The sequence below is a fragment of the Mercenaria mercenaria genome, chromosome 2, assembly GCF_021730395.1.
Source record: "Mercenaria mercenaria strain notata chromosome 2, MADL_Memer_1, whole genome shotgun sequence".
NCBI lineage: Eukaryota > Metazoa > Mollusca > Bivalvia > Venerida > Veneridae > Mercenaria > Mercenaria mercenaria.
This window is the reverse complement of record NC_069362.1, coordinates 15371469-15395281: the sequence shown is the minus strand read 5'-3', so window position 1 is coordinate 15395281 and position 23813 is coordinate 15371469. Positions and strand designations below refer to the sequence as shown.

The window sequence follows — 23813 nt, the reverse complement described above, 5'->3', positions numbered from 1 at the left end:
CGAAAGCTATGTCGTATGTCAAAGAACGTGACATTGACGCGCAGGAAAACCTAAATGCATGGAAAGACTTTGAACAGAAATGGAAAAGCTATGTAAAATTAAGAGAAATTGAGACCGGAGAAAAAGATCCTAAATTTCCTGACCAATATGGTATCAAAATGAGGGAAGAATTCTACGAGTCTATTTCCGAAAGCAAACAACCAGGCGGCAACGGTTGCGATGCGACAATAATAGCATATGACGTGTTCCTCAGTTTCGATGGATCTTGGGAGGACCTGTGTATTAGATCAATATGCCATGGGGGTTTGAGTAACGTCACGTGTTCGATCACAGCATGCTGGTACGGAGCTATGTTTGGATATGACGGGGTCAAAGACTGCAATTATAAAAGAGTAGAATTCTGGAGACACTTTAAAGCAGTAGGACACCATTTGTACAACCACTCTTATCATGAAATTGGGGAAATTCCATCACTTACAATTCGGCAGCCAGAAATCACAGAAAGTCATGTTGAAAAAGTAAGATTTATTACACTAAATGGTATTTGAAATAGTTTTTCCAAGTAATTACATATGGTTCAAAAATTAAGATTAGCTAACATGCAAAACGTTTATATATATGTCTGATAAAACAGTTTAATAGACCTGTATTATAATGAGGTAAGCTTAGATAAAATTTAGACTTTAAGATTTAATAGAGATATCATAGATTTAAAATATTGATTTCATTTTATATCTTATGATCAAATGAAATCATCGACATGGCCTTTTGTTACCGTTGATTAAAATTGATTTTAATTGTTATAGCCGGTTTAAATGATGCATTTTCTTCTGGAATCTTACAGTTGTCGGAGGATAATACAAAATGCATTTACGTACGAGAAGGTTTTAGCATCAATAGATTGATAGAAAGTCAAGTTGTTGAAATTCGAAAAGAAGTTACAACAGATGAGGCTATCAGAATTGGTGATGCGATTTACATTCACCTCCGACATTTCATGGACAAGCTTGGAAATACATATCCCAATTGGAGTATCTCAGAACTGTTAAAAGTTGGCAGTTTCCACGAAGGGACAAAAATCTACTTTCCAGATGAGTTTGATTTCATAGCAGTTCTTTCTGCACTTTCAGAGCCAGACGCTCTCACCGTAGACATCGACTCTCAAGACGAAGGAAAGGTGGAACTTTGTTTCAATGAAACAAATCTTGGATTTCTGTATATAGAAGAAGACTGGGATCGAACTCACCGGCAAGAGAATCAAGCAATTCAAATGATGGAAAAGTTTTGCAAAAAGTTTTACAACACAGTGATGAGTGACAGAAAACCACTTAAACTTGCGTCTGTTTACGATCATTTTGACTATGCTGAACCGATGTCTCTACCCCCAGTTAATGGAATAGAGCTTTTAGTAAGACTTAGTGAGGCACGACTTCCAAATATGGTTTTGGAGTTCTTCTACAAGGATCGGAGAATTTCTGTTGATATAACATTAGCTGTGAGATATAGAAATATCGAGGAATGCTTCAGTCCTGAAAACGCAACCGTGCCTGAAATAGGTAGGGCAGTTGTCGAAAGAGGCTCGCTTCTCCTGGTGGCTTACATGGGTGGATTCAGAATCACCCTTACTGAGACAGAAGTGGAATATATCCGCGAAAGACTGAATTCCAATCACAAAATCCTTTATCTCTATTTGAAATACTTCAACTACAAGTACGGTGAACACGAATTCTTAAAGGTGTCTGGATATCTACCGTTTTCGTCTTATATGCTGAAAACAATTGTTATCCACCACGACAAAAACTGTAAGGATAGCACGCCTGAACATGAAACCTGTCTCCGGGATGTTGTCGAAATAATGCAGAAAAGTATCGACGAAGGATATCTTTACGAAGCCGAAACTTTAAACGGCACGGTTATCGGATACCTTCCAAGCGTATTCGACAAGTTCAAGAATCTGTACAAAGAGCCTTATAAATCTGTGAAGTGTCTGAAAGGCCTACGAAACAGAATGGTCAATGATTTGAAAGCAATTCACTTCTCCGGACGAACATGGTCATGCCTTGATACAATGTTACAAGCGATAGATGATACAGTCGGGGCATCAGCTGAAGCGGTGTGCCAGACTGACTGGTGGCCGAATAGGAAACAAGGGTTAATGCTAAAACTGAAATAAAGACATGATGATAAATCACATTCGTTCAAAACATCAAAAATAGAACCATATTTTGCACGTGTATTTGGTAAAGAGCAATAAAAAACCGTCAAATGCATTCACATAGATGTCATTGTATTTAGAATAGTTTGATATTCGTCATTGTACATAATGACGATAATTTTGAAAGTATATACAATAATATACCGTAATATAGAAATTAGAAGCTTGTATACAAGGGTTTCTTTCGAATATTTCATTCTATAAAGGTACGTGTAAATACACCCAAAATAATTTGTTTTATGTTAGTTGAAACGTTTACCCTTAACAAATGACATTTCATAGGAGAAGGTACAGTAACGACATATTGAAATCTAGAGACAGTACACTATTATGAATTGATAAAAAATCAGGATAATCTAACACTGTATGTTGATATTGAATAGGTACATTGTGATTCTCTTTTTCACAACTCAGTTATGTCTACCCTTGATGTGTATCAGTATTTAATATACTGCACTAGCCAATAGTTTGTAACAGAACTAGATACATCCAATACCGTTTCTATTTGTGGTCTAAATGTAGACTATTTGACATTGTTTATAATGCTTGCTATTTGTGTGTATTATTTCTATATCCAAACTATGAAAAGTTATTATTTATGAAACAGTAAAACCGCACTATTTTGAGTATGTGAATATATGCGTACATGATCACGCATAGCTTATGTCATCACTTTTTATCTACTTATGATTTGAATATATCATTTTTATAAATGATGGCCATGACCCTAGAGTGGTACTTGATAAGTAAAAAAGACTGGTTTGAACCAACTTTCGAACGACCATAGCTATTAAGTAACATACAGCCGAAAACGTTAACATTTTTTTTTGCTTTAAAACTGAAAACATTAAGTCACGTTAAGGTAGTTCTGCACGTTTGGATCGAAATTTTTTCTACAATGTAGAATTTGATTAAACTCTGATTTTTCAAAACTTCAGAATGTACCTAGAAAATTCAGCAAATAAAAAAGATAGGGTCGTGCGCTTGATTTTTTGCTAGACTGCTTCGAAAAATTTGGACCTCATGCAATATTTCTTAATGGGAGTCTATGGGAAAACCATAACTTTCATAACATTTTCGCGAATAGAATTTTTTCTACAATGTAGATTTTGATGAATCTTCCCAGGATTGTTAATACACATATGGACTATAATTTGATGAAATAAAATGTATAGGTCCGTGTGCCTATTTTTGAGATATTTGACCATGAATAAAGTGAACCGGACATTTCACGCTAATTTTAACACATTATTTTGAATTTTTTTAACGTCCCGTATGTTTTACTATCATTTTTTGACTTTAGAAATATAGCAACAGTGCCATTGTAATAAATTTACTCATAGGTTTCAATTAATTCATAAACTGATTTTCATTCCCGTAGGCCGAATCCAGGCTTTATTCTACGTTTTCCGGATAAATAACGTTACGCCATCACTTCCGGTTTTTCAAACGTGCAGAACTACCTTAAAATGTACAGGTAATTTGAGAGAAACGCGTTTTATTCATTCCATTGAGAAAAAATCCTTGTAAAAATTTATACTCGTCTACACAAAAGCCACAAAGCCACTGATTGCCAGAAGCCAAACTATGGTCAACATAACTCTAATTTCCGGTGTTAAAACACATGGTAATTGAACTAATTTGTACATTAATAATGACTGGTTGCCTTTCTTGATTAAAATCTAAAGTAGTTGAACATAAATCAAGCACAAATTTAACAGGTCATAGGATGTATACAAAGTGAACATAGAGTAAAAGCATGTTGCTACCTTACAGAAAGCGCGTAAAATATTTGTTCTTTGAGTTTCAACTACCTTTGTATTAAATTTTAATCAGAAGGATGCGTTATATTATTTTACTTACCAAAATAGCCACTAAATGTAATATGTTTGCTAGACTTTGTAAAATTCGGCTGACACCAAATCCCTCAAAGCGAGGCTAATATTTTGGGACTTAGCCAAAACAATACGTTGGTAAATGACCTGCACATCTTTACACTGCCTACCATCTACAATGTTAAACAGATTAGGAATTATTAAAAAAAACTAAATTGTGTTCGAGAGTTGCAGTTCGAGAGTTGGTGTTAGCATGTTAGGGATGTTGGTCACGTGAAGAGATGATTTTTGACGATCCTTTCTAACGGGGTTTTGAGCAAAGTCCTACGGATTTCAAGTTTGCTGCCACTGAAAATGATAAGGGTTTGACAATTCATAAAACTGATACGTGTGTATAATATTTCACTATATTCAATAGTATATTACTATATTGCCTAAGATAAATGACTATTATCGGCCGGATTAGGTAAAAGCAAAATAAATCTTTCGCCATTTTTGTCTTAAATATCACAGGTTTAATGACGAGATATGTTCCTTTGTTACGGATTTCTGATTACAGTGTGACAGACTTATGACAACACTTTTTGAAGTAAAAATATGTGTAATTTTGACATCAATCTGTTGTACATGAGACAGATATTTTAAGTTTTCGTTACCAGCATGTCGTTCACTTCTTTCAGTTCACGTTAGTGACAGTTCATACCCGAGTCAATATTTTTACTGAATATTTTTGTTAGTTATTTACCGTTATTAGATTTATTTGTGTCATTAGAAGTTAATCAAATTAATAAACTACAGTTTCACCTTTGAGTTAGTTTTATGATACTCTATTGACCAATTTCTAGATATGCATTATTATGTTGAATGTTGAAGATTTTCAGATTTTTATTTTAATTTTTAATTGCGAATTTCAGTTTAAAAGTAATGTCTGACCATGTCTGATACGTCTACAAATTACAAGTGACAATATTTGCATATGGTTGTATGTTCCAAACACAAGGAACATAATTAGAAAAACAATACTCGGTAAGTAGATAATGCCTTTCGATGAAAAAGAAAGAGGCACTGCAAATTCATACACTTTTAAAAACAGTTTTATACTATCACTTTACTATTACCACTCTTTTCTTAACCAAAGATAATGGGTACTAATATATATTCCGGTTGCACACACAAACAATGCATGAAATATAAAATGTATTAATCATGTCAATAACACTACATACAAAAGAAAATACCTACTTCAGTTGGTAGCATATACATATTATATCTCCTTGATAGTTTGCAGTAATTTAAACCAGTAACAACTTCTTCACTTATTAATAAATACTAATACGACGAATAATATTTTTTACACATACACTTTCTTTGCAAGACTAGTGTATACACTTAGGGCCATTTCTAACCCGACACCTATATGCCATGTAGTTCGATTATTTGCGGACAGATTTCGTTCAAATTTTGAGTATGAATAATTTAACACACTAGACTTACTGCCCCATAATTTAATCCCAGCTGATAAAACTTAACAAATAAAAAATATCACTGTAAAGTCCGAATTCACAAAGTCGCATAAACGCAAAATTCCAAAAATTTGAAAAGTAACTGAATCACAGAAAAATTTGTACGTCTGAGTAATTAATACTTCGTGTGTACTCCCATGGCTCTCACTACATGCACACACATCTGCCTCATCGGCAGCAAGTAGTTCCGGATGACCCATTGGGGAATATTCCTCCATTCCTGCCTTTTCCAGTTTACGGAGTCTGCGAGGGGCTGTACTCGTCTGTCCAGCTCGTCCTACAGATGTTCAATAACATTGAAGCAGCTGTCGCACTTTCTATTGTTGCAGCAATATCTGTGTCGTACGAGTGGTATGGGCTAGTCCCCTGTCTCGAAGCAATTGCACGCCATCTCTACCGGCTTGTAGGTGCAGAACTGCGACAAGGACTAAGATGTCCTGGTGGTACCTAGCTGCATTAAGGTTCTCGCGAACAACTGTCAAGACTGGCTTGGTGTGTAACGACGCTCTGGCCAATACCATCAATGAACCTCCGCCATATTGGTCTCGTTGAAACACACACCCGTTGTTCAATCACCTCGACGTCTGTACAATTGCATCCTTCCGTCGTTGTGGTACAAGTTAAACCGTTTCTCGTCGGTGAACAGGACAATTGACCACCCAGCTCGTGTCATACGCCGGCGGGCCTATCGCTCCCACTGTTGTTTGTGATGTGGTGTCAGAATAAGTCCCATAGACTGGAAGAGCTGTGTGCTGATGCTGAAATTCTTCGAAGCCCGATCCTTTTGTTATTTGTTAAGTGGTAAAACTGTATTATGTACTGTTGTGTGTATCTTTGAAACAGAGAGCAATAAGATAAGATTAAACTAGAATACGTCCTCTAAATGGCAGCCCAGCTCTTATTCGCTGTTCACGGGCGGCATGGCTACTGTTTGTCAATGTCCGGGACTAGCATTCGGTCCATTGGTCGCCCTCGCGGTGCAAATTGAGGTCTTGAAACGATCTCGAAGATGATCTGTAATGATCGGTGCATCATGTACAGGCGTTGTCACCCTTCTGGGAGGCTGCCTGGGCTCATCATCAATTCGGTCTGTGCGTTCAACCTCTGCCGAAGGCTAGCCATGGTGAACATATGGCTGCAAAAGACTCGTGCAACCTGTAAAGAAAATAACTCAATATTAAAGTTTAAGTAAGGTTTACTTACGTGTCTGAGTGAATGTCCGGCGTGCAACATGCCGGTTGCGCGACCATTCATCCTAACCATTACAATATTTAATAGCTAAATTATGTTGTTTTTATCAAGGAGTGGGGGGTGTAGAATCGGGCGGATTTTTCACACTGCCGCCAATCGAACGCGAGTAGTGCAACGTTAGTGTCGAGGTCACAGGTCAAGAATATGCTCTTCCCGCAATGGGGAGTGAAGTCGGGCAAATGTGCGTATGACTTAATCCAAAATGGCAGCATAGCAGCCTAAAGCCAAAGGTTAGCATGCAGCACAAACTATACCGATTGTTAATAAAGTTTAACATTTGCATCGAAGCTGATGTTGAGAAACAATGCAAATTGATCAAATTAATGTAGATGCGTCCTCTTGATTTAAAAAATCATATTTACTCTCAGCTCGACCCGACTCGGGCCTGTTCGATTCGACAGTAAACTGCGCATGTGCGAGTGTAATACTAGTGTACTCCCGCTTGACCGAATCGAACACACCCAGGGTGAATATGTGTGTGTGTGTGTGTTCGGGTTTAACGTCTTTTTCAACAATTTTTCAGTCATATAAACGACGGTGTCTACTTGTAGCAGTGAGCACAATGCCCAGCTTTATAGTGCTGCCTCACTGGAATATCACGCCGTAGACACGTGGCATGATACTCCACCCAGTCACATTATACTGACACCGGGCTGACACATCCTAGCACTATCCCTTTAATGCTGAGCGCCAAGCGAGGAAGCTGCTAGTACCATTTTTTACGTCTTTGGTATGACGCGGCCGGGGATCGAACCCACGACCGCCCGCACTCGACCCAGGGTGAATAGAATTCTAGAATAATAAATGAAAATGAAAATCGATATTATTGTTTACAAACATTTCCTCGTGCAATGTGTTGAAATCTTGCACGTACCAGGCGCAAGACTGCCGGATCGTCACGGTTGAAAGATTTATAATTTTTGTACAGCTAATATGGCCAAACAACTTTATGTATAGTTTTAAAAACGGATACAGATGACACTGTCTTAAGAGACCACCCAAGGGACTGCTAAAAAGTGGTCTCTTAATGGAATGGTCTCTTAATGAATTTCAGTCAGGTGAAGAGCAAAGTTATTTTTATACTCTGCGTTTAGCCGATGTGGATGCTAAGATGGGGAAAACTGTATGTATGATTTCAAAATATGTTTTAAGATCGTGAATAATGTTAATTGCATTCAGTCAGGTGCAAAACATACTCGCCAAGTACACAGGTGAAGAAATGCCAGGTGGGAATTTGGTACCAGGTTGCTTAATAGATACTTTTGTGGAATATTTTACCTGTCGGGACTACATTAATGTGGTCACTAGTCGTTTAATAAAAAAGTCGTTTAATGGAATGAATTTATGTTCTGAAAACATTCGGGAGGGATTCTGATTGGTCGCTGAATAGAGGTGGTCGCAAGTACGATGTCGACTGTATATTGAAACGGAATTTAAAAAAGTGTCTGATTTGGAAAAGGCCAATAGTGTATGTACAAAATGCCCGGTTGTTGTTTTATCTATTTTGTTTCAATCAGGAAGCCATCACAATAAACAGCATGCAAAATTAAAACTGTTTAGATCACGAAGATCTATACATTTCTTAATTCTGCTAAATAAATGAAGACGCATAATACATACTTTTGTTGCGTATTATATAACGATTGCTACACTTTGCACTCACTTGATTTGTAATACGGGTTTACTTTTTATGTTTGTGTCATTTCTTTTCGATGGAATAAAAGTGAATTTTAAAGACTTTATATGACAAGAAGGCGGAAGCTTCGTGATTTTTGAGGAATTGTGCGATGTTCATGGGCAGAATAAAGTGTCGTATGCCACAGTCACAAGGTGGATTAAGAAGTTATTGTTATATTATAATACCAGATTTATATAGCGCCCTTTTCATGATAAACACGTTCAAAGGCGCTTTACATATTTTTACATAAGTTTAAAAACGGTTTTGACTCCATTTATGAGGCACCAAAACCTGGACGTCCTTGTGGTGCCACTTCTAACAATATGGTCGAACAATATGTGATGTGGTTAAGTCTGACGCAATACTAACTGTTCAACAGATAGCTAGTATAGTTGTTATCTCAGACGCAAGTGTATTCCGCAAACTAAAACGTAATTTGAAAATGAGACGCATTACAGCTAGATGGCTCCCTCATTTATTGTCGGACAAGCAAAAACGTGTCCGACTTAAAACAGCCAATAATCTGCTTAAAATGTTTCCAAAATGTAATAGAAATCAGTAGTTTTCTGACATAATTACTTGAGATGAGACACGGGTACACTTTTTGAGCCTACCAGGAAAATTAACAACAAACTATTGGCTACCAAAAACTGCCGCCCCCCCCCCCCCCCTCCCCTAAATTACCAAAAGATTGATGGGTGCTCAGAAAACAATGTTAAACTTTGTTATTTTCTTTGATTTCCGTGGTACGATTATGCAACTTGTTGTACCAAATAGAAAATCTGTGGCTGGATTATTTCATAAAATGAAAGAGTTGAAGAAACTTAAATAAAAATGTTTTAAACGATGCCCACACACTGGGTTTAAGTACCTATCCATGCTGCAAGACAACGCTCCTGCACATAAGTCTACTGTTGTGACCTCGTTTTTGAACAAGGAAAGAGTTCGAGTTCTTCCACGTGCACCATATTCCCCTGACCTAGCCCCTTGTGACTGTTTCTTTTTCCATAGATTTAGCTAGTAAACATAATAGCTCACAACAGGCCCTGTTTATCAATGCATGCTGGGTATACCTAAAAATGTGTCTGAAAATGGCTTTAAAAATTGGATTAAACGTTTGAAACATTTGTGTACGTAGTGTCGCGAAGTACGCGAACTTATTATAAATTTGAACTGTTGCAAAGTATGCAATATTATTCATTTATATGTATACGCCGGCATGGCGGATGTGTGTTAATTTAATGATTATGTTTACCGGCGGATCAGCGTCGGCGGACTTTTGTTCATGTTTTTCACGCTTTTTATGTGAATTGCATTGTTTGAAATTACTATAAATAGGTGTATTATATTAAAAGCAAAAGGTTATTTTTCAGTTTGGGATTTATAGAAGTAAAAAGGTGTTTAAGAAAATAAAATATGATTTAAATGATACGGATATTTGTTATCATTCAAAAATAGAATAAAATATTATGTAGCATTTAAAAACTGGGGCATTCGCTACATAATTGGCTCCGGAACCCGGGAACAAAGAAACACCGATAATAAGTGCTTGTGATTGTGAATAAAAGTGTAAAAAAAAAAAGGAAAAATGTCGAAAATATCGTATTTAAAAGGCGTTAGGACAAGATTTTTCAACATCTTGAAAACGGAAGTTGAAACTGCACAAGAAATATTGCAACGTGATTTAGAATTCAGTGACAAGGATGAATGCATAGAGAGTGCTGAAAAATGTGTAGAGAAAATGACGATATATACTGAGAAACTTGAAATTCAAACGGATAAAATAGCAAGTGCAGTTAGTGAAGAAGAAGCTGATTACACCCAAAGTATACTTGAAGAGGATTGTTCTCTTTGTGAAAAGGTTACGGACAATTGCATTGCACTTAATAAAATGAAAAAAAAAAGTTAAATCTAAAGAAGAAAGAAGAAGAGTCTAAAAGAAACGAAGAAATGGTAAGTGCAAGCCAAATTGTAGAATTACAATATGAATTACAAAATATTGTTGTTAATCAAATGAAACAACAACAAAAGCTAATAGAAATGAACGAGAGAAAAGAACACATGAAATCATCAGTAAAATTACCCAAACTAGACTTACTACCTTACGGTGGAGATAAACTTAAGTGGTTGGAGTTTTGGGATTCATTTGAGTGTACAATCCATAAAAATAAAATGCTCTCAAACGTCGAGAAGTTTACATATCTAAGGAATAAGTTGTACGGGGAAGCAAAACGGGCCATAATGGGTATTGCCCTTACTGAAGAAAATTATGATGTGGCAATCGAAATTCTGAAAGATCGTTTTGGAAATATACAAGAAGTGATTGACTTGCACTATAACCAGATGATAAATTTGTATCCAGCAAGCAACAAAACAGAAAGTTTGAGAATACTTTTGGACAAAGTCGAAAAACATCTTAGAAGTCTAGAAGTGCTTCATCAAAATATCAATCAGGACGTATTTGTTTCAATGATACGTTCAAAACTTCCTCAACATGTGTTGCTTCAACTAGAAATTCAAAAAGGAACAGTGGATAAGTGGACTGTCTCAATCCTTAGAGACAAACTCAGATGTTATGTAACAGCTCGTGAGAAAGCAGAAAAAAAAATCATCAATATCAGATTCAAGTAGAAATCGATCAAATGAGAATTCTCTGAGTCGACATACGCCGAAAGGGAGAGATGGTCACGGAAACAAGTTTCGAGAACCAAGTTTTTTACACAATTCTGGAAAACTAGGTTCTGCCGAGGCTCTAGTTACTACCGAACAAAGGAAGTCAGTAAACACGAAGTTTAACAAATGTCGTTATTGTGGAAAGGGACACTGGAGTGACGAATGTCCTACTTTTCGCACTATTGATGAAAGAAAAAAGAAGTTAAAGGGAAGCTGTTATAAGTGTTTGAAAGTGGGACATTCTTCAGATGAATGTAAAGGGAATAAAAGTTGTGTATACTGTAGTGGACTAAACGTTCACCATCGTAGTTTGTGTCCAAACAAATTCAAATCGACAGACGTTTGTGCGGTTAGTTCAGAGACTACAGGCTCTTCTAAGAATAGTGAAATACGTGAGGAAAACGTGCTAATTTCATCTGGTGAAATGGTTTTAATGAAAACAGCAAGAGCGGAAGTGCAAAACCCCAAAGGAACAGCCAGAGAACACGCACGAATACTACTTGATTCTGGATCCCAGAGAACTTACATTACACAGTCATTAGCCAAGAAGCTCGGTGTAGAGAAAGGCAAGGAAGAAGAAATAAAGCTAGTCACATTTGGTTGTGATAAACCGAAGATTATTAAAACATATGCCACACAATTGTGCTTAAAGTTAAAAAATGGAGAGTATATTGAAATCAGTGCAAATATTGTTCCAGTCATAAGTGAGAACATACAGCAAAGACAAATAAACATGTCTACAGATGAAAACTTAAAGCACCTATTGAAAAGTTTAGATATGGCTGATACACTTGAACCAGCAGAAACATCAGCAAATGTAGACTTGCTATTAGGAAACGATTATTACCTGGATATTGTTATGTTACAAAAGATTCAGGTTACATCAGGACTTTACCTACTAGCATCAAAGTTAGGCTGGATACTTACAGGCAGAACAAAGGAAACACGCGAAAATGAAAATGAAACAAACATGCTAATTCTTACACACGGAACAAATATCAGTGCAACAAAGGTGTTTTCAAGTGTCGACTCGATTGTTCCAACAAAGCCAGATTTGGATCGAATCCTTGGGAATTACTAAATGTGAAAATCAAAGTCAAATAAGTGATAAGGTTGCTCTGGCGACATTCAAAGAGACGTTGAGATATAAAAATGGAATGTACTTTGTGACCTGGCCATGGAAAGAAGAAAATCCAGAACTACCGGAAAATAGACATCTTGCATTCTCAAGGTTGAAATCAAATGTAGCAAGAATGAAAAACAAGCCTGAGATTCTTGAGAAATACAACACCGTGATACAGGAACAACTTAGCAAAGGTGTAATTGAAAAGGTAGATAACAACACGAAAAATGGAGTGATACATTATATTCCACACCATGCTGTGATTACTCCACAAAAAACTACAACGAAATTACGTGTAGTGTATGATGCATCTGCGAAAGTTAGAAAAGAGAACAAAAGTTTGAACGAATGCTTGTATCGAGGCCCAGTAATACTAAGTGATCTTTGTGGATTATTAATGCGCTTCAGGTTACATAAAGTGGCAGTGGTTTCAGATATAGAGAAGGCCTTTTTACAAATCGGGCTACAAGAAAACCAGCGGGACGAGACAAGATTTCTCTGGATAAGAGACATAAAACGGCCTTTTGTAAATAAAGAAAATGTACAGGAGTACAGATTTTGTCGTGTTCCATTTGGTGTTATTTCCAGTCCTTTTTTGTTGGGAGCAACTATTGAAAGTCACTTGGAATCTTATAACAACAGTATTGCCAACAAAATCAAAGATGACATCTACGTGGATAATGTGATTACGGGCACTGACACATGGCAAGAAGCACTTGACTTGTATAGTGTAAGTAAAAGGATATTTAGTGAAGCCTCCATGAATTTAAGAGAATGGGCTTCAAATAGTTCTGACCTATTAGAATCAATTGCATCAGAGGACAAAGCAAAACATTCGGTTATCAAAATATTAGGAAATACCTGGGACACTAAAAATGATACACTTAGTGTAAGTGTACCACAGTCCTTGAGTGAAATAAACAGCTTAACAAAAAGAATCATTTTGAAACAGATTGCTTCTGTTTTTGATCCACTGGGGTTAAGTCCAGTTTTGTTAAAAGGAAAAATTCTCTTGCAAACTATATGGAAGAGAAAATTTGACTGGGACGATCCACTAGAAGAAATCGATATTCTTGATACCTGGTCGAGCGTGAAAAAGAACCTAGAAGAGATAACAGCATTCTCATTTTCTCGGTCCATGGCAGTGTATACGTGTAGGCAAAATACTGAGTACACCTTATTGTGTTTTTGTGATGCATCCGCAGACGCCTACGCTACGTCAATATATCTTCATCAAAAAGGTGAATCAGACACACAAGTGAATCTAGTGTTTGCTAAAAGCAGACTGGCTCCTTTAAAAGAAATAACTATACCCAGATTAGAATTGATGGCTGTTCTTATGGGTGTCCGATGTTTGAAATTTGTGCGTGATCAACTGAAGTTAGATATTAAAAACATGTACGTGTGGACGGATTCTCAGTGTGTTATTCAGTGGATTAAATCATATAAAGATCTGCCCATATTCGTGAGAAACAGAGTTAGTGAAATAAAGGCAGATGAAAAAATAAAGTTTGAATATATTTCAGGAGATCAGAATCCGGCGGACGTAGCTTCTAGAGGTTGTTCCTTAACAAAACTTAGTGTTTTTGAATTATGGTGGAATGGTCCATGGTGGCTTCATGAGCAAGAAAGCACTTGGTTGAAACACAGCGGCAACGTATGTGAAAGAAATTCCTGCGCAAAAGAGGAAATAAATGATTCAGAAAATGTTATGATACAAATTTCTACCCGTGAAAATAAAAATTCTTGTGTGTTTTCATCTCCTTTTGAAATCGACAGTGAAAAATATTCTTCTGTTACAAAAATGCTAAGAGTGACAGCTTTGGCTCTAAGATTTATACAAAAAATACGCAAGTTACCTTACACAAATGGAAGCTTGAAAAGTTCTGAAATGAAAACTGCAGAAGAAATGTGGTTACTACATGTTCAAAGAAAACACTTTGCTGATGAATTTGAGTCAATTAGAAGTGCAAAGAAAAACAATCTGCAACAACAATTAGGTCTTCATATTGATGAAGTTGGACTACTGCGATGCAAAGGCAGATTAGAGAATGCGGATATCAGTGAAAATGCCAAACATCCAGTACTTCTGCCAAGAAAAGATCGTTTGACATATCTTTTCATTGACAAAACACACAAAGAAATTCTGCATAGTGGTGTTTCCCAAACGTTAGCAAAAACAAGACAAAGATTCTGGATTCCACATGGTCGAGCAACAATAAAGTCTGTTCTACATATGTGTACAGTGTGTCGACGCTTTGACGGAGGTCCTTATAAGATGCCGCCGATGCCGTCTTTACCTCCATCTAGAGTGACAGAATGTAGGCCATTTTCACGAACAGGTTTAGATTACTTGGGTCCCATCTATGTGAAATCAAATGATACACCAAAGAAAGTGTGGGTTTGTTTATTCACCTGTCTCGTGACTAGAGCCGTGCATCTTGAAGTCGTGCTTGATATGTCTACTGAAGAATTTTTAATGTGCCTGAGACGATTTATTTCTCAAAGAGGCACCCCTGTTCAGTTGATCAGTGATAATGGTTCGCATTTCAAAGCTGCCAGTTCAATATTAGATCGAATATGGAACAGAACGCTCCATAGTGATGAAGTTCAAACGTATGCGTCTAACTCCAGAATCACTTGGAATTTCATTACGGAACTTGCTCCGTGGATGGGAGGCTATTACGAGAGACTCGTAGGCATAGTAAAAAAAGTGTTTCGAAAAACGTTAGGCCGAAGACTTTTAACACTTATTCAGTTGCAAACATTAGTGAAAGAAGCGGAAGCGGTCGTGAACTCAAGACCTCTTGTCTACGTAGGTGATGACGTAAATTCCAGCATCACATTAACGCCTAGTCATTTTTAAACATTAAACCCAAGAACAGGTATTCCGGAATTGGAAGCAGATGACATGGATTCTGATTTTTTAGCTTGTTATAGTTCAAGTGATCGTCTTCTAGAAATTTGGAAAAAGGGTCAGAAATTGATTAACATGTTCTGGCAAATTTGGCGCAACGATTACCTGTTGAGTCTTCGGGAAAGGACTCAAACACAATTAAAAACTGGGAGAATTCAATCTTCTGATCAACCAAGTATAGGCGACATAGTGTTGCTAAAAGAGGATTTGCCTAGAGGAAGTTGGAAGTTAGGAAAAATAGTGAATTTAATTCAAAGCCGTGACGGTAAAATTAGATCAGCAAAAGTTAAAGTTTCTTCAGGAAAAGTGCTTGGGCGTCCCCTTAAGCTACTTTTTCCTATTGAGACGTCATCTAGTGCTGGTGAAACATATTTTCATAGTGATAAATGTGGTACTACAGATGAAGCTGGAAAGACATTAAGGACACCCCGAACAGCAGCGGAAAGTGCTAGACAAAAAATAAAGGACCAACTGTCATAAATACAGTTAACGAAACTGTTTATACAGCATATAAAATCGTAGTTTTAGTTTTATTTTGTTTCGGCGGAGCATATTCAATAAAAATGTACTTCCACAAAATTCTCGTGAATACTGCTTCCTAGCGGAGCAAAGTAAAATTAATTCCCATGCAGTTCACGTGGGCATTTTGTTTCGGCGGAGCATATTCAATAAAAATGTACTTACACGAAATTCTCGTGAATACTGCTTTCTAGCGGAGCAAAGTAAAATTAATTCCCATGCAGTTCACGTGGACATTTTTGTTGCGGCGGAGCATAGTATTATATTTAAACAATATCATGAAATTCACGTGCAAATCGCTTGGCGGAACAAAAGTATCTATAAATAAAAGACAATAAAGTTTGCACGAGGTTTTCAGAAGATATTTTACATTGAGTAAATCATTGTAAGGCTGTCATTTGTAAAAGACATAATTTAAAATTGTCGAAGATGTTTCAGTGCGATACGTGTAATAAATATTACAAAAATATGAGAAATCTAAAACGACACATTAAAGAAAAGCACACAGCAATAGAGTTCTGGAACTGTACAGAAAATAATTGTTCATCGAAATTTATCAGGAGAAGCTATCTCAGCAAACATTTGATATTGACACATAAACATGATGCAGCAACGGCGAGGGAAAAGGCGTGTTGTGCACTTAGAGGGGATATTAAAGAACATGGGTATTATGAAGAAATTAGTGATGATGAAAGCATCTTTAGCTTACTGGCAGAACAAAATGGAGAGCTTGAAGAACGTGACTTTGTTGGAACTGTTAGCGATTATAACTTATCATTACTTCAAGCAGATACACATGTTGACAACAAAGAGAACAACGACGAAACTGACATGTGTTCCAATCATGATGAATCAGAAGTGAATGAATTACTAGTAGATAAAATTGAAAAAGAGTGTCACCATGGAGAAAGTGAAGTGATTGTTCAGAGTGTATCTGATACTGTTGATACTGAAGAATTAGGTCAACAGATAAATAATGATAACACATTTCAAAAAATGGATGCTGATGAACTGGATTATAGTGACATCAGCAGTGTTACAGATGACGTTTGTGACGTCACGAGTACAAATAATAATGACGTCATAAGTGAAACTGATAATAAGATCGACAATGTAGTTGAGTCTGATGATGTCAACAGTGTTCGTGATGTCATTAGTAGAAGTGATGATGCCATTACTAGTGATAGTGATATAAATGAAAGTGATGACTGTATAGTCATAGAAGAAAGGTCTTATGGAGATATAAGTGAAAACAGTGCTGATGAATATCTCAAAGAAGAAGAGATATCCACGGCATTAGTGCCCTCGAATGTCACAACCCGAACACAAACGTTGATATTAACTTTTACGAAGAAAACATATTACATTGGTGATGAAGAAGTGGATTCTGTAATAACAGCTGAACAAGAGTACATAGATGACTTTGAGTAATCTCCGGTATGGGAGTGTCGCGAAGTACGCGAACTTATTATAAATTTGAACTGTTGCAAAGTATGCAATATTATTCATTTATATGTATACGCCGGCATGGCGGATGTGTGTTAATTTAATGATAATGTTTACCGGCGGATCAGCGTCGGCGGACTTTTGTTCATGTTTTTCACGCTTTTTATGTGAATTGCATTGTTTGAAATTACTATAAATAGGTGTATTATATTAAAAGAAAAAGGTTATTTTTCAGTTTGGGATTAATAGAAGTAAAAAGGTGTTTAAGAAAATAAAATATGATTTAAATGATACGGATATTTGTTATCATTCAAAAATAGAATAAAATATTATGTAGCATTTAAAAACTGGGGCATTCGCTACACGTAGCAAGAGTGATTACTTTGAGCGTACTAAATTAGAACCTATCAAACGCGCGCTTTTTATTACCCCAATTAAAAGCTCCTCGTAGAAAATTTAATGGCAGGGGCCAGTTTCGCATTTGGCCCGGGTACGTTTTTTAAATAAAATAGACATATGTACTTTACAGGCATATATATTCAACTGGTTATTTATGATGTTTATAGAACTAAGGATTCCTGCGTACGAGTGATTATTGTGTAAAATAAATATGTGCATGTATCGATTTTCCTAGCTCCATGTAGACGGCCGTGTCTAAAACTTTACCTGAGGTAACGGAAGTCAGACGAATTGGAAACGGTCCTCCATCCATCCAGCTTCAGCTCAATTTTGCGGAAAAAGTAAGCGGTTATGAGATACTTTTCTTCTCACCATTGTTTTCGTCTGGCCACATGCTTTAAAAATATGCATGTTTTTTAGGTCAGTCATTTGCAGATAATACGGTACAGGTCGCGCAAGGAGTGCATTTTGGGCCATTTTTGTCTAAAAATTTAGTGTCCTGAAACCTGCGTTTTACTCGTTTTTATCACAGAAGCAACAGAATCGGCAGACTGAAAATGTCACATAATGAAGTGCTATGTCTATGCGAGATATTTGCTCAAAAATTGCCTTGAATTTTTCGAAATTGGATTTTTTATGATTTTTTTCGCACTGGTATCAGCGCAGAGTTGTGGAGTTTTCAAATTTACTGTCCCTTGCCCCCATTTTATTCCACTATTAAGTGCCGCCCCAGTGAATTCGATTCGTTACTACTAAATAAATGAAACAGTATTTTTTGGGAATTCACCTTTCTTGCAGATTAAAATAGAATTGTTTACGAAACAGGAAAAGGAAGTAAATTATAGCATTATTCAAATCGAAAGTAGAAATAGAAAAATAAGTTATAAATAGGTTTTAAATCTGGATCAAAGGTAGTAATTTAATGTCAACATTTAACATTTGTTTGTTGATAACACTATCTTTAAGATTATAAACGATAGATTATAAATGTAATTTTATTACAACAAATATGTAATTGTTTTCATGCTTTAAATAACTTTATATACGTTATGTTTTTCGGAATTAAACAAGTGTTACAATTTTATGGACGATTTTAAATTTTAGGAGACAATGGAAACCTGTATTGGTCTTGTGTTTTACATAGAGACGGCTGTATTAGCGTTATTATTTCTGCTTGTGGTTGGTGTGCTGATAAGTAAATGTTTAGGGTATGTAATACATATATGTAACCCTCATTTCGGAAGGTCTTTTCACCCAAAGGCACCCAGGGAAATAACTGGAACTCCTTTATCACAGCTAAGTTTTTTTTATTGTTTCCCTTGAGTTACTATGTCTCTAATATTAAGAAAGTTTGACATCTTTATATTAAACAATAGGATAATTATTTTTAGGTGTCTTGAAGTGTCTTTGTGGGTTTTGGAGTGCCTTGGGGTGATTTGGTATTTTGCCAATTTTGTAAATTTGGCGCACTCATAACAATGTGTTGTTAATGAAATGGCAAACTTTCAACCGAAGAAACCGTGCCGTCAGATAAATTTATTCATTTTATGACAAACCCATGTTTCAAAAGTCAAAGAAATAAGCGAAGTTGTCATTAATTTACAAGAATATGAAATAACGTCATTGTTGTGTCCAACTTAAAACGAGCATTTAATGTATGTGTAATATTTAACTATTTTCTAGTAAAAGATCAGGATGAACACCCCTGTTTCCTTAAAACAGAACTTGTATGTTCATATACCGACCATTTAGAAATAGGGTGAGATAGTAAAATGAACAAAACTCTTCCTTTACGTCATTTGGTATTTTAAATGTTTAATACTTATGTTATTAACATCAACACCTTCTAAATTTCAAAACATGTATGAACAGTTGTTGTCAATCTATTGTCAAAATAACTAGTTTTGTTTTCAGTAAATATGATCTGTCCAACTACGTTGTTCAGCTATTCAGTCATTTAGTACAAAAATTTATTGTACAAAAACGATTTACAATCATTTGTATATATGTTTAGTTATTACAATCCACTAAGTAGAGTGACATGTTTATATATGTAACTGAACCTGTTTTCAGATATCTAGAATTTTATCGGCCTAGAAGAAGGCGCAGGAATTACGTAGACCTTGAAAAGTCCACTGAAAGGTATACAAACTAAACGTAAGGTTAAAAAATCTATGTCAACATACAAACGAAAATCTAATACTTTATTGCCAAGTGTGAAAATATTTATCGCCCAAGTCACGTACTGATTTTAGATATCATTTTGATAATAAAATGTTTAGATAGTTTAACTGCGATTTGTTTCTGGTTAATCTAAATAAAAGTTTGTGTAATAATAAACTGACTGCTGCATTCATTTGTCGATTGGAATTAAAGCATCAATGCCAAAAATAACTAAAGCAATCAGTTTTTCTACACATGTAGGTGAACATATTTGTACTTCTATCATTCATGTTTTCTTCTTGCATAAATAAAGGTTACAGCATTCGAAAATGTACTTAAGCAGAGAGAAGATACCATTACCAATCATATAATTAGTTTATTCTGTTTAATCTATGTCACACTTTAATAGCTTATGTCATATCACGACTGTCCAGCTGTTTTTGTGGAGAAAGATCAGGATATCATGTATTCCAAATTCAAATTTGCTTATTTGTTGTTATCTAGTTCAAATATTGACATATGCTCAATGGAATAAAATATAACAATAATAACAATTGGACTTAAATTCATTGAACTGTGACAGTTCAGTAAAGGAATCCTAAAATAAAAAATAACATAACGAGTGCAACTTGGTGCGGTACCCATGTGACAAGTAGTACCACCCGCAGGATTAAATAATTTTATCGGCTAACGTTTGCACTTGTCAGGGCTCGGGGCTATTAGGCGCCTATCCTGCAAATTTGCAAAAGTAGAGAAATATTGAAGAGTTTCGGCGTTTAAATCCCCCCATTTCTCTTTAAATAGGTTACTGACTGTTCCAAGGCGGTGCCGTGCCCCTTTTTTTCAACTTGCTTTTTGTTCGTTTCGTATTTTATAGTATGCATATTGTATTGTATTTTGGTATTGCTCCTTCCCCTTCTACTTACTTTTTATGAATTTATCATACACTGACTGGAGCTCCCAACTGGTGTTTTTGCTATGAGTATGCGCGTGTGTGTAGGTATGTGTGTGGTTGGGAGGAGGTGGTGGGGGGAGTTGATTGTATTGTATTCGCCCATGTTTATGCTGATGTGGTTCGTGGTCTGGGTAGGATGCGATTCTGGATCGTAGCTTTAACTATTGAATATCCATTCTTGTTTTTTTCTCTTCCACTCAACACCCCACCCCTTTCTTTACACATCCCCCTTTACCATTATAATCTAGCGGTACGTACTTTGTCAATTAGCGAAAACGAGTGCACATTTCTCGATGCAACGGTAATAGTATGTTTGTTTCAGCTTCATATACATTCGTTTGTTTGACTTAGTAAAGTCGAAGATTGTCGACGTTAATATACGTGTTACGACCGCGTCATTCATGCAGTGTCATACACCCGATATGAAATTCACACAGTTATACTAAATCTATTGACGAATGTTCCATTCCAACTAAAATGAGTAATGATAATTTAAATTTCATCGATTCGATACTTTCAAAGTATATTCCAGTCATTTGGGAGTTACTGATAATGTGACTTCTTCTTTTACGGATTCTTCTTTGCAACCGTCACAACTCAATGAATGTACGTCCGAATGGCATTATTGATACGTTTTATAAAACTAAACTTATTAATTAACATTGTGTCCCTACGGAGGTAGGAATCAAGATATTCAAAGTCAACACTTTACTCTCTCGTCCACGGTGCTCCATATTCACTTTTAGCAAATCGTGTATCAATGCTTTGTTAGCACGACATCCTGCCATTTTGCCATTTCAGAAGCATCAAAGACAATAACCAGGTGGACAAGTGGATTCAAAACAGGTATAAGTTAATAGCCCGATTGTAGTTTTTATCGACTGTTACCTGTAACGAATAATTTTATCGTACAAAAAGTAAGTATTGTTTCTCTTTTGTAACTTAAAATATTAACTTGTTAAAACATCAGGTTAATTCTTAAATTATTTAACAAGTTTAGGACATTACGTTTATAACAGCATTATCAGACATATAACTTATTAGATTTTCTATCAGTCATTACGCGCATGCAATTAAATTCATTTAACTTTACCTAGCATGAAACTTTAAAGTATTTTGCAATACATTTTAGGTTAAAGCTGTTAGAGGAAATTGAAGAACCCTATGAAAATCAGAGAATTGAAATTGAGTCACTCCAAGAACAGCTCAGACGGGAAAGAACCGACAAAAAGAAAGAAGTAGCTGAAAAAGAAGATGCTTTGAAACGGTAAGATATTATTTTAGCCTATACCGGAAATTAGCTATACATCATATACATGATAGCTGACAGCTCCTTTGACAGCATTGACAGGACCAATTATAATAGCAGCAGACAAACCTTTCACGCCCTTTAGCGCTGTCTCAATAGTCTATAGAACTCAGTTAAGCCTAAACATTGAATGGACTTCATGGTTCCACAGGACCAGACCTTATAGAGAATTACCTTATCAAACTTAGCTGTATGTTCTTTGCTTTGCAGACTGAGTGCTATCATGTCAAGCCGTTTAAAAGATGGAAATCCTAATATAGCAGATCTGAATGATCACAATCGACCGACCAAAATAGGAGAACAGTTTTCAGAACTTTATGACAACCAATGGACAGATGCGTATGGTGCTGTTCAGACTTGCTTTAAACAAGAGAAGAAGGAACCCGAAATCATTGGCATACTGTTAGGAATTTTAGAAGTAAACAATGTTCCTAAGATACTAAAACAGACTTTTGACGAACCTCAATAATGTAGCATTATGTTTCAAACTGATACAAGATCATTCGATTTGAATTGTGTAATAATTTACTAAAAGCATGACTTTCAAATTTTTTAAAATGTTCTACCATGTCAGATTATTGATGAAAGGGACACCAATTTTTACATTCAAATAAACGTTGTAAATGTGTTTAAATATGCCATTTGTATGTATTCTTTAAAAACAAACGCAGTTTATTTCAGCAATGTTTCATGTTTTGCAAAGACAAGGCTAATACACAGTTAGCGGACGTAAGTGACGGCGTGAAAATACTTGCACTAGTAATTACAAAAGTAAGTAATTAAATGTGTATACTTATGTACTTGTGTATAAATATATCGTAATGCTTCGAAATGTAACTGAAAATGGTTGCAATATTCAAAATTTCAGTACGTATTTGTACTTATTTCATTCATATTAAGTGAATGAATAAGTTTTTATTTTTTTATAAACTTAGAATGATATACTTTATATTTTCAGAAAGACACTAAGCTACAATGTGACCTACTGCAGCGCATTAAAGAAGAACGAAAAATGTGTGCAGAAGATGAACTACCAAGGTACAATGAGGCAAGTGTTATAAACTACTTGTATTTCAGTATCATTGCGAAACTATATAATTGCCTAAGTAGCTATGATAAAATATTTCAAAAGAAATTAATTTCTTTTCTTTTATAGATAGCAACTATCATGAAGGAGTACTTCACAGCAAAAGAGACAAAAGCGGACTTTCTAGATGACCTTACAGTTATACAGTTTACGCAGGAATGTTTAAAGTTATGTTGGTTGATGGTAATACAAGATCCTCCAATGTCTATGGTTTTGAAGCACACAGAGAATGCACATGATGACTTTAAGGCTTACAAGCACAGGGGCAAACACGTTTCTTTCGTTGTATGGCCTGCCTTGCTTCTTGAAGAAGGAGGATCGCTCATATCGAAAGGAATTGCCGAGTTCCATGAGTAAAGACAATAAACTTGCACAACTGACAGGACTCTTAAACACATACTGTGTGTTTGCTTTTAGAAGTAAAATATGTTTGGATTACAATTACGTACAACTAACGAAAGATTATGATGTATGATGGCAGCTTAATTAAATCTTTGAACACAGTATGTACAGTAATATTTAGAAACCTGACGGAGCTTTGATGTCTTTTGTAAAGGACTTCATGGAAAGGATAAGAATCAATGGATTTATTTTTAAACAATATTTTCTTAATTGTTTATCCAAAAGTTTGTGAGAATGACATGAATTTCCGCACTTAAAATACATCCAAACATCCATTTGCCTCAGTATGCTGTAATTTTGCAAAATAAACAAATTGAA

General features: G+C 35.8%; 4 protein-coding genes across 6 annotated transcripts; all 4 read left to right on the top strand.

The window, feature by feature from the left end:
- Position 1: 1 nt before the first annotated feature.
- Positions 2-4847, top strand: LOC123563268 (uncharacterized). Its single transcript, XM_045355977.2, has 2 exons — positions 2-518; positions 845-4847. Exons 1-2 carry the CDS (start codon positions 9-11, stop codon positions 2171-2173), a joined length of 1839 nt encoding a protein of 612 aa, XP_045211912.2. The 5' UTR covers positions 2-8; the 3' UTR covers positions 2174-4847.
- Positions 4848-4990: 143 nt separating this feature from the next.
- LOC123563269 (uncharacterized) lies at positions 4991-23774 on the top strand. Of its 3 annotated transcripts, none has more exons than XM_045355981.2 (9): positions 4991-5076; positions 18684-18787; positions 19653-19721; positions 21499-21543; positions 21830-21964; positions 22217-22424; positions 22688-22777; positions 22965-23054; positions 23163-23774. In XM_045355981.2, the coding sequence occupies exons 2-9, from the start codon at positions 18690-18692 to the stop codon at positions 23448-23450; spliced, it is 1023 nt and encodes a 340-aa protein (XP_045211916.1). In that variant the 5' UTR covers positions 4991-5076; positions 18684-18689; the 3' UTR covers positions 23451-23774. The 3 variants fall into 3 exon arrangements, with proteins under 3 accessions (XP_045211916.1, XP_045211915.1, XP_045211914.1); XM_045355980.2 differs by lacking the exon at positions 4991-5076 and adding an exon at positions 18299-18413; XM_045355979.2 differs by lacking the exon at positions 4991-5076 and adding an exon at positions 18382-18490.
- On the top strand, positions 10453-11133 carry LOC128548911 (uncharacterized). The gene has a single exon (XM_053524551.1). The coding sequence runs from the start codon at positions 10453-10455 to the stop codon at positions 11131-11133; it is 681 nt and encodes a 226-aa protein (XP_053380526.1).
- LOC128548907 (uncharacterized) lies at positions 12333-15164 on the top strand. Its single transcript, XM_053524539.1, has one exon. The coding sequence runs from the start codon at positions 12333-12335 to the stop codon at positions 15162-15164; it is 2832 nt and encodes a 943-aa protein (XP_053380514.1).
- Positions 23775-23813: the final 39 nt, after the last annotated feature.

Coding starts and splice junctions, on each gene's coding strand:
- LOC123563268 (XM_045355977.2), top strand. CDS start 9: ATGTCGTATGTCAAAGAACGTGACATTGACGCGCAGGAAAACCTAAAT. Junction 519..844: donor CAGAAAGTCATGTTGAAAAA/GTAAGATTTATT, acceptor GGAATCTTACAG/TTGTCGGAGGATAATACAAA.
- LOC128548911 (XM_053524551.1), top strand. CDS start 10,453: ATGGTAAGTGCAAGCCAAATTGTAGAATTACAATATGAATTACAAAAT.
- LOC128548907 (XM_053524539.1), top strand. CDS start 12,333: ATGTACTTTGTGACCTGGCCATGGAAAGAAGAAAATCCAGAACTACCG.
- LOC123563269 (XM_045355981.2), top strand. CDS start 18,690: ATGGAAACCTGTATTGGTCTTGTGTTTTACATAGAGACGGCTGTATTA. Junction 19,722..21,498: donor CTTGAAAAGTCCACTGAAAG/GTATACAAACTA, acceptor TTGCCATTTCAG/AAGCATCAAAGACAATAACC. Junction 21,544..21,829: donor GACAAGTGGATTCAAAACAG/GTATAAGTTAAT, acceptor AATACATTTTAG/GTTAAAGCTGTTAGAGGAAA.